The 8,988-nt window shown below is 60.1% G+C and overlaps 2 protein-coding genes across 2 annotated transcripts in view; both read left to right on the plus strand.

The window, feature by feature from the left end:
* Nucleotides 1–1,341, plus strand: part of LOC132004118 (keratin, type I cytoskeletal 42) — a 6,902-nt gene extending 5,561 nt beyond the window's left edge. Inside the window, exons 7-8 of the mRNA XM_059380222.1 lie at nt 1,013–1,121; nt 1,244–1,341. Of these exons, the coding sequence (XP_059236205.1) occupies nt 1,013–1,121; nt 1,244–1,341 (207 nt within the window). The remainder of the gene's footprint in view (nt 1–1,012; nt 1,122–1,243) is intronic.
* A 1,931-nt stretch (nt 1,342–3,272) lies between these two features.
* Nucleotides 3,273–8,561, plus strand: LOC132004251 (keratin, type I cytoskeletal 17). The gene is made up of 8 exons (XM_059380488.1): nt 3,273–3,942; nt 4,987–5,069; nt 5,468–5,624; nt 6,244–6,405; nt 7,025–7,150; nt 7,243–7,463; nt 7,560–7,585; nt 8,349–8,561. The coding sequence occupies exons 1-8, from the start codon at nt 3,511–3,513 to the stop codon at nt 8,441–8,443; spliced, it is 1,302 nt and encodes a 433-aa protein (XP_059236471.1). The 5' UTR covers nt 3,273–3,510; the 3' UTR covers nt 8,444–8,561.
* The last annotated feature ends 427 nt before the right edge of the window (nt 8,562–8,988 follow it).

Here is an 8,988-nt window from a genome sequence, read left to right on the forward strand (position 1 = left end):
CTGGGGCACATGCCTGGCTCAGCTGGGGGTGCTTCATCCAGGCGGGGAAGTTGGTGCTGAGGGGACAGCACGGGCAGAGGCCAGCAGGCACAGAGGTTTGCAGGAGGTGACACGGGGAGCACTGACTGGGGCCCCACTGTTGGGGAGCGCTGAAGACCCAAACGAAAGCATCTGGGCTAGGTCACGTGGGAAGTGGGGAGCCATGGAGGGATTTTGCACAGAGGAGTGGTGCTATTGTCAAGATGTCTTAGAACATCCACTCTGGCTGTACAGGGAGAAATGCATCCGTGGGGCCCCAGTGGGGTCAGGGGGACCTGTTGGGAGGCCAAAGCGCAGTGTCAGGCCAAGGGCAGCCCTACTGTACGGCGGGGGTGTAGGGCCGGGACAGGAAGGTGGTGTGTGAGGAGAATGTGTGGTAGGTAAGAACAGCAGGGCTAGTTGCCTGAATGTGGGGGCGAGCGTGGCTTGCTGGCGGGAGGCGACACACGGTGAGTGAGCACATGCGGGAGTGGGGGCGCGATGACCCTGCGTTTCTGTTTCTGATGACTGTGTGGCTGGTGACGCCATTACCCGGGACGGGAGGAAGAGCAGGGTGGGTGCTGATCTGGCTAGAGCTGGGAGGGTGGATCAGGGCCCTCCTGTATGGTGACTGGGAATGTCCTGGAGTCTCCACGCTAAGTCACGCCGTCCAGCTTTTTGTTCCTTGGCAATGGTGAGGTCAGCCTGTATTCTAACCACAGTCTCGCAAGCTTTAATAGAGTCTATTTGTTGGGCCCTTTGGGATATGGGAAAACCTCTCACTCAGCTTCTCCTTGTAAAACGCTGGTTAGCCACAAAGCGCCTCTGGGTCCTCTTTTGGAGTGTCCCCTTTCCTCCGTCCTGCCTACTTGGCCTGTGCCCTTTGACCCTGTGGTTGCTAATCTTTGCCATGTATTCTCAGCTGTGATTTCTCTCTGGTTTGCCGGGACCTCACTCCCCTCACCCCAGGCCTTCCCAGCTGCTCCTCCTCCAGGGGACCGGGTCCCGTGCCGGCACCCCTGCACTGACAGGCCCCCTTCTCCCTCTCTGCAGCCTGGCCACCCAGTACTCCTCTTCCGTGATCTCACAGCCCACCCGGGAAGGTAAGAGGTTGCCCCATCTGGCTTGGTGGGAGTGGGGAGATGTCGAGGACCCTTCTGTGCGGAAGACTGGGGGAGGGGATCTGGCCTGAAGTTCCCTGTGTCCCCTCCTCCATGGCCCGCAGCCACAGTGACCACCCGCCAGGTGCGCACCATCATGGAAGAAGTCCAGGACGGCAAGGTGGTGTCCTCCCGAGAGCAGGTCCACCGCTCCACTCACTGAGGCCCCTTTCCGCCTGTGACAAGGAGAGGGTCATGAGGCAGCCATCTCCCTGGAATCCCAGCATGCTACTGTCGTGCCCCGAGTGCCCATTTGGGCCACCACCCAAAAGCTGTTGCTTTCCTGTGTCTGTTTCCTGCAGCCCTTCCCCAAGGGGGCCTCCTGGAATTGCCCCAGTGACTGCTAGTAAAGCTTTGCCTGAAGTTCAATGTCTTGTGTGATCTGGTCTGGTCATTGGCATAGGGCAGTGTGTGCTGAGGGACTTCGGGAGGAGAATGGTTATGGAGTGTTTGGATGTCACTTGTCCCCTGCCAATCTGTTCTGACCACTTCTTCCAGGCCTAGGGCTCCTGGGAGGGCCAGAGAGAAGAAAGCAGCACAGCGAGGGCAGAGGGTTGGGACAGCCCATCAGGCTGGGAAAGTTTCTAAGAATCAGTCCGTGGGTTGCTGTGGGTCCCCACGGGCTGGTCCCTAGGAGGGCCCCACAGACTTTCTGGGGAGCCACACCTGTTATAGGGAACTCCCTACCTAAGCCTGGGGCAGGTCTGGGTTCAAGATCAGAGGGAGGGGGCCTGGGCAGGGGGTTTTCCAAAGGTGTGGTCCAAAGCGTTGATGGATGAGAGGGGGTGGCAGTGGCAGAGCCAGCCCTGGAAACCAGCTCGGCCCCGCTCGGGGTGTGTGTGGGGTGGGGTGACCGCTCTGTGTGTGAGCGTGGGGGGCGTCCTGTTTGCTTTGGTGGCTTGGCAGTTGTTGGGCTGTTGGGGAATCTCTCTCAGCTGCTGGCAGGGGCTGTCTGGGCCTGTCGGGGAAGTGGAAGCCATCAGCAGTCTGAGACAGGACTGCATTCCATCCAGCAGGCCTGCAGGGACCCTGGGACCCAGGGCCCGGCTGGGAGTGGTGGGCAAGGCAGGGTGGGGCTGGGTGGCACAGGGCCTGTCTTGAGGGTCCCCATCAGGGGCCTGGGTGGACCTCTGGGGAGGCTTTGGGAGAGGAGCCTGGCTGGGGGTTCTCGGGAAGACATTTAGCCTGTGTCCTGGACATCTCCAGCTGGCTGGGACTTGAGGTATATACCCTTCACCTTACCCGGGGGTCTCTTCAGGTACAGGAAGGGTAGGGAGGGTGGCAGGCGACATGGCTCTCATGGTTTTTCTAGTCCCTTTTTACCAAGATGCTCTCTTCCCAGCCTGCTGGGTCCCCAACTACAGCCATGCTCTTCTTTGTCCACACTGGCCCAGGACTCGCCCCTGCAGCAGGCTGGTGGGGAAAGGGGACAGGAAGAGGGTCACTGAGGTTTCCAGGGTTAGAGGCAGTGCCATAAAAATGGGTGGGTGGACTCCTAGTTCCTGGAGTGTTTTGCTGGTGTCGGGGCTCTGCAGAGGGCGGGGGCAGGGTGTCGGGCCCCAGGGGAGTGTGAGGGGCCGTGGCATAGTGGGGGATGAAGGTGCAGCAGCCCCGCCAGCCCAGTTCTGCAGTAAGGTGGGGGCAGTGGGGCCCCATCCCTCTCAGAGCCCCGGTTTCCTTATCCGTAAAATGGGACGGTAACCTGAGAGGCACCGTATTGTGCCGTGAGCCCAGCGGGTTTAGGTCCAGTTTCCAAGGCAGGGCAGGGTCTCTGTCCTCGCTGTCTCCCCGGCCACCAGCCCAGGGGCAGGACTGCGTGTGGTGTGGCCTGTGGTGGAGGAGAGCGGCCTCAGAGCTGGGGGCTGCCTGGTTCCCCAACCGGTTTCCCCACCAGACACTGGGGCCAGGTGGGCCGGGCTGGGGTGGCAGCTGCCTGGGAGGGCCTGGTGACGGTGACGTCCTGCCGCTCCTCTTCTCCTCTTCTCCGTATTAGGTCATGGGAAAGCATAGCTGGAGGGCCTGCCTGAATCACAGGTGACAGGCCTGAGACCAGAGACACGCACACGCGCAGGCAGACACCCAGGACCAGGGTTCAGAGAAGTGAGGCAAAGGCCTGATAGTGGGAGGGGAGGGGGGCCCACAGCCACCTGGGAGCTGGCGTGTGGCCAGCGGTGATGAAAGCTCAGGGGAATGGAAACAGAGGAGCGAGCCTGTTGTAATCGCTACGCCCACCTGGCGGCCTATAAAGGAGGCGGGCGAGCGCCAGCAGCAACCCGCACCTTGGGCCTCGCTCCTGTCTAGCCCTCCTGCTCCGAGCCTGCCGGCTGCCACCATGACCACCACCATCCGTCAGTTCACCTCCTCCAGCTCCATCAAGGGCTCCTCCGGCCTGGGGGGCGGCTCGTCCCGCACCTCCTGCAGGCTGTCTGGCGGCCTGGGGGCCGGCTCCTGCCGGCTGGGGTCCGCCGGGGGCCTGGGCAGCGCCCTGGGGTCCAACAGCTACTCCAGCTGCTATAGCTTCGGCTCTGGGAGCAGTTATGGCGGCGGCTTCGGGGCTGTCGACGGGCTGCTGGCGGGCGGGGAGAAGGCCACCATGCAGAACCTCAACGACCGCCTGGCCTCCTACCTGGACAAGGTGCGGGCCCTGGAGGAGGCCAACACGGAGCTGGAGGTGAAGATCCGGGACTGGTACCAGAAGCAGGCCCCGGGGCCCGCCCGTGACTATAGCCACTACTACCAGACTATCGAGGACCTGAAGAACAAGGTAGGGCCTGCTGCGGGGGGACAGGGCCCGTGGGAGGGGTATGACTTCTCTCCCATCTCCTTCCCTTGACCATTGGCCTGGGGTTAGGCCGGTGGGGGAGCTGCCACAGGGTCTCAGGGGGTCTAGGACAGTGTGGCTCTGACTGGCTTGGCCTCTGGGAGCCCACCTTGGAGTCACAGTGTGGCCCACATTCCCTAAGCCAGGGACAAGCAGGTCTCATGGAGCTCCTCTGAGCCTCAGTTTCCTCATCGTGGGGCTTGTTGCCATCAGCTCACGTAATTGTAGGATAAGATGAGTGGATGCACATAGAGGCTGGGCCCATGGGGCTGCAAGATAAGTGGATACCTCTCTTCTTGAAGCAAGAAGGGGATTTTGGGTGATGGTTGTGTGAGGGGTCTAGCGAGCTCCTGACGGCACCTGCTGGGAGGAAGTGGAGAGAGAGGGCGGGTCCTAAGGAAGGCGTCTGTGCACCATATTTGGGGATTTTTGTGGCTTCTCCATCCCTCCTACTGCCCCCTCAAGAATGGGGCTCAGCAAACCTCCAAGGGCAGAGCTGCCTGCTGGAGTCTGGGGTTAGGGCCTAGCAGGGGTCATGACTTCTGATGTGGAACTATTCTTTGGTGAGGGGTCCTGTAGGATCCCTTCGTGGGGAGCCTCTTGGGTACCATCTCCCCAGCTGTAAAATGAGGGGGTTGTTCATCTCCTCTTTTCTGTCTGGGATTCTGGGACAACTTCTGCCCCCAGGGGTCTTTCTTCTCTTCCTAGCTAGGCACTTCCAGCTGGCTGCCGGCTCTAGTGGGTCCTGTTGGGGGAGGCAGGTCAGGGTGGGCAGGGAGAAGAGGCAAGTTTCGGCTCCTCAGACTCCTGCCGGCCCCGCCTCTGCCAACAATGACTGCCGGCAAAGGTGAGAGGCTGGGCAGGAAGAGAGTCTTCCTGGAGAAGGCAGCCACATCCTGGCCTCGAGGCAGGAAGATCCTTCTTGTAACTTAGGGCTGGGCTGAGCTTCTCCCTCCCAATGACCTTACTGCTTTCCCATCTCCCCAGATCCTCACGGCCTCTGTGGACAATGCCAACATCCTCCTGCAGATTGACAATGCCCGCCTGGCCGCTGATGACTTCCGGACCAAGTGAGCCCTAGCCAGCGGGCTGGTTGGAACTGGGGCACCCCTCCCACCCCAGGACTACAGTTGCTGTGGCGAAGGCTAGGAGCTGGGGGTTGGGGGAGTCCACCTCTTAGTCATGGATGTGGCAAATGCAGCAGATTCTGAAGGTCACTGGGCTTAGGCGGGGAGGGGGAGGGGAGGCAGGGGGCAGAGGAGAGAGACCCTGGAAGCTGCGTGAGGGTGGGACTTTGCCCTGCGGGGTCCCAGGGCCCTGGGGCTGCAGTATGCTTCCACTCCACAACCCCCTCTCCGCCCCCATCAACCCTCCCAAGCTCTTAGAGCCCTGGCAGAGGCTGGGTGCTGGCCGGGACATGGACTTGCATGTCCAAGCATCAAGACAAATTCTCTGGTTCCTTTTGCAGGTTTGAGACCGAGCAGGCCCTGCGTGTGAGTGTGGAGGCTGACACCAATGGCCTGCGCCGGGTGCTGGACGAGCTGACCCTGTCCAGAGCCGACTTGGAGATGCAGATCGAGAACCTCAAGGAGGAGCTGGCCTACCTGAAGAAGAACCATGAGGAGGTGAGGGCGGGGGTGGGGCAGCAGGTCAAAGAGGCTGCAGAGGGGGCAGCAGAGCTCTGGGGGGGTTGCGCCGAGGCCGAGACCATGGGAAGAGCTCAGAGTAGGTGCTCCAGGGTTGGTCACCTTACAGGGTGACCTGGTCCCCATGGAGGGTAGCCTCCTCCATGTACCACCCGTCTGCCCAGCACCTGGGGACCCTCCCAGGGTCTGCAGAGGCCTCTTCTGCCCATCCTGGCCCTCCTCATGAGGACAAGGGGAGATTGAGGAGGTCTCTTTGTTCCAGCTCAGACCTTTGAACCTGGACCCTCTGTGGAAGTTTGGGAATTAGAGGGGGTATTTTAGGGGTACCGACCTAAGAATTAGATTTTTTCTTTGGAGGCCCCTCAGTCTAATGGGGGAGACAGAGAACCTATCCACAGGGAACCCCCAGTCTGATGGTGGAAGCAGAGCCCATACAGAGCAGCTGAACGAGAGTCAACAGGAGGGGTGGAGAATGGAGGATAGGCAGAGCGAGGGAGGGCTCCTTGGGGAGGGGTCTGGAGAGCTTGTTTGGGCAGGGTTGGAAGTAAGAGATCAGCACAGGCCCGAATGCCCATGCCCACAACCTCTGCCCCTGCAGGAGATGAACGCCCTCCGAGGCCAGGTGGGCGGTGAGATCAATGTGGAGATGGATGCTGCTCCCGGCGTGGACCTGAGCCGCATCCTGTCTGAGATGCGCGACCAGTATGAGAAGATGGCAGAGAAGAACCGCAAAGATGCCGAGGACTGGTTCTTCAGCAAGGTGGGGGCCGCTGCAGGCCAGAGGCCTCTCTCAGGGGATGGGGGTCAAGGACTGAGTCTCCAACTGATGCCTAGTACCTGGCATCTTGGGGTGCCCTATCCTCAGTGAGCCGCATGGACCTCACAGGGTCACCCATTGCATCAACGGGCCAGGAGCTTGGCCAAAGCTGGGATCTCGGTGGAGGGGGGAGTGGAGAGCCCCCCCAGGAATAAAGCCAGAGGGTGAAGACTCCAGGAGCTTCCACCTCTCTAAGAGGTCAGGGACTGGCACCAAGGGACTGGTTGATATCCTGGCTGGTCCTCAAGTTGCCCGTTCTAGTGCCTTCTACTCGGAGGAACTAAAGATAAATCTTCAAATCATTTCAAAGGTCTGGGCTTTGGGAAGTGGGATGCTGGTGAAAAGGCACTGCTCCCACAGTCAGGTTTGGGAGGAGGCCTGAGAGGCCGGGGGAAGTTCAGGAAGGTGACATGTCCAAGAGGGGTCATGGGGAGTGAGGAGAGCCCCAGGTGCCTGTGTGGGCACAGAATGGGTGCTGGGCTGAGTGTATGGAGGCCGTGGGGGTTGTCTGACTAGAAGGGATCCCAAGCTAATGCTGCACTGTCCTGTGTCCTGTCTGCAGACAGAGGAGCTGAACCGCGAGGTGGCCACCAACAGCGAGCTGGTGCAGAGCGGCAAGAGCGAGATCTCCGAGCTCCGGCGCACGGTGCAGGCCTTGGAGATCGAGCTGCAGTCCCAGCTCAGCATGGTAGGGGGGCTGCCAGTCCCGGGGTGCACCTGAGACCCTGGAGGGGGCACTGACCACTCTCGCTGACCCCTGATCCTCCCGCCTTCTTGCAGAAAGCATCCCTGGAAGGCAGCCTGGCTGAAACGGAGAACCGCTACTGCGTGCAGCTGTCCCAGATCCAGGGGCTGATAGGCAGCGTGGAGGAGCAGCTGGCCCAACTGCGCTGCGAGATGGAGCAGCAGAACCAGGAATACAAGATCCTGCTGGACGTGAAGACAAGGCTGGAGCAGGAGATCGCCACCTACCGCCGCCTGCTGGAGGGCGAGGATGCCCAGTGAGTTGGGGGCTGGGGGCCAGGACTGAGGGCCTGGGGTGGGCGTGTAGCTCTCAGACCCAAATCTAATCTCTTGTCTGTCTTTTTTTTTTCCAGCCTGACTCAGTACAAGCCCAAAGAACGTAAGGATCTTGGTAGCTGAGGGTGGGCATACACAGGGCAGGCAACCCATCTGCATATTGCCAGGGGAGGGGGAGTTGGTCCCCAGGAGCTCCAGGAAATGATGGCTGATCCTCAGCAGGGATGGGGGAAATGACCGGTTAGGGCTCAGGGTTGATGCTCAGGGGGATCAGATGAGGGGGCTTGGCAGAGAGATGGTCCTTACCCTAGAGATCCTAGTCCGATGGGGAGACATGGACATGGTCCTAGCTCTGGGGATAGATAGGGCGATTAGGGACATGATCTCATGGTCTTTGTTCTTGAGACCCTACAGATGAGCAAAAGCAATCCTGTCCTGGGCTCTCTAGTCTGATGGGAGAAAGGGACATGGTCCTTGTCCTCCAGATCTTGGTCTGATGGGGAAGATCAGATCCTGGCCCTGGGTATCTAGTCCAACGGGGATAGTGTGGACCTGGTTCTTGTCTTGGAGATCCCATTCTGGGGATAGGGGAGACAGGAGACAGGAGAGAGAGTCCACTGGGCAGTTCCGAGTCTTGCAAAGGACACAGTGGGTCGGGATCAAACCAGCCATCTGGGAGGCGGGACTCATACATGGGCACAGGGATGGGATGGAAGAGGGCAAGAGCAGGAGGAACACGTGTCTGGATATCATATTGAGAGGTGAGCAAGCGGCTGTGGGGAAGAGAGCTGGCTCTACTCAGGGAGGTGGGGGCTGAGCCAGGGTCTCTGGGCCCCCACCCACCTCCGACGGTCTGTCTCCTGCAGCCGTGACCACCCGCCAGGTGCGCACCATTGTGGAAGAGGTCCAGGATGGCAAGGTCATCTCCTCCCGCGAGCAGGTCCACCAGACCACCCGCTGAGAACTCTGTTCCCCAAGGCCAGCCCCCCAGAGTTCCCTACTGGCCCTGCAGCCTCGGTTCCTGGCTTCCGTCCCTTTCCATACCCCTCTGCCTGACCAATAAAGCTTGTTAATTCAGATATGGAATGTATTCTGATTGGGGCCACTGAGGTGGGCCCTCGTGAACAATGGGTGTACTGAGGCAAACGAGGGTAGGGGGAGGAGTCTGTGGACACCAACTGTTGTTGGCTTGGAGCTCACGGGTCATCTAGGATCCTAGTAGGTAGATCTGGGCAGAGCTTGGGGAGCCAGTTTGTATTTCCAAAGGGTCAGTGATCCTTGGGAGGGCAGTCTCGGCTGTGCTAGACCCAGGGTGGGGCCAACGTACTTGCGAAGGTCTCAGGTGACCTCTTCTTGCCCTGTAAAAAGGTCCATGACCTTGGGGAGTGGCTTTGCCTCCTTGAACTTCATTTTCTCTTTCATAAATGACTGAGGAGATGTCGTGGGACCCAGAGTCCTAAAGGGTGACGTATCCAGTCAATTTCTCCCGAAGTCCTGTGGGACACG

The sequence above is a fragment of the Mustela nigripes genome, chromosome 16, assembly GCF_022355385.1.
Source record: "Mustela nigripes isolate SB6536 chromosome 16, MUSNIG.SB6536, whole genome shotgun sequence".
NCBI lineage: Eukaryota > Metazoa > Chordata > Mammalia > Carnivora > Mustelidae > Mustela > Mustela nigripes.

Excerpts from the sequence above, each read along its gene's own strand:
- LOC132004251 (XM_059380488.1), top strand. The coding sequence starts at position 3,511 with ATGACCACCACCATCCGTCAGTTCACCTCCTCCAGCTCCATCAAGGGC. Across the intron at positions 5,070-5,467 it reads GCTGATGACTTCCGGACCAA|GTTTGAGACCGAGCAGGCCC; the intron begins GTGAGCCCTAGC and ends TTCCTTTTGCAG. Across the intron at positions 6,406-7,024 it reads AGGACTGGTTCTTCAGCAAG|ACAGAGGAGCTGAACCGCGA; the intron begins GTGGGGGCCGCT and ends TCCTGTCTGCAG.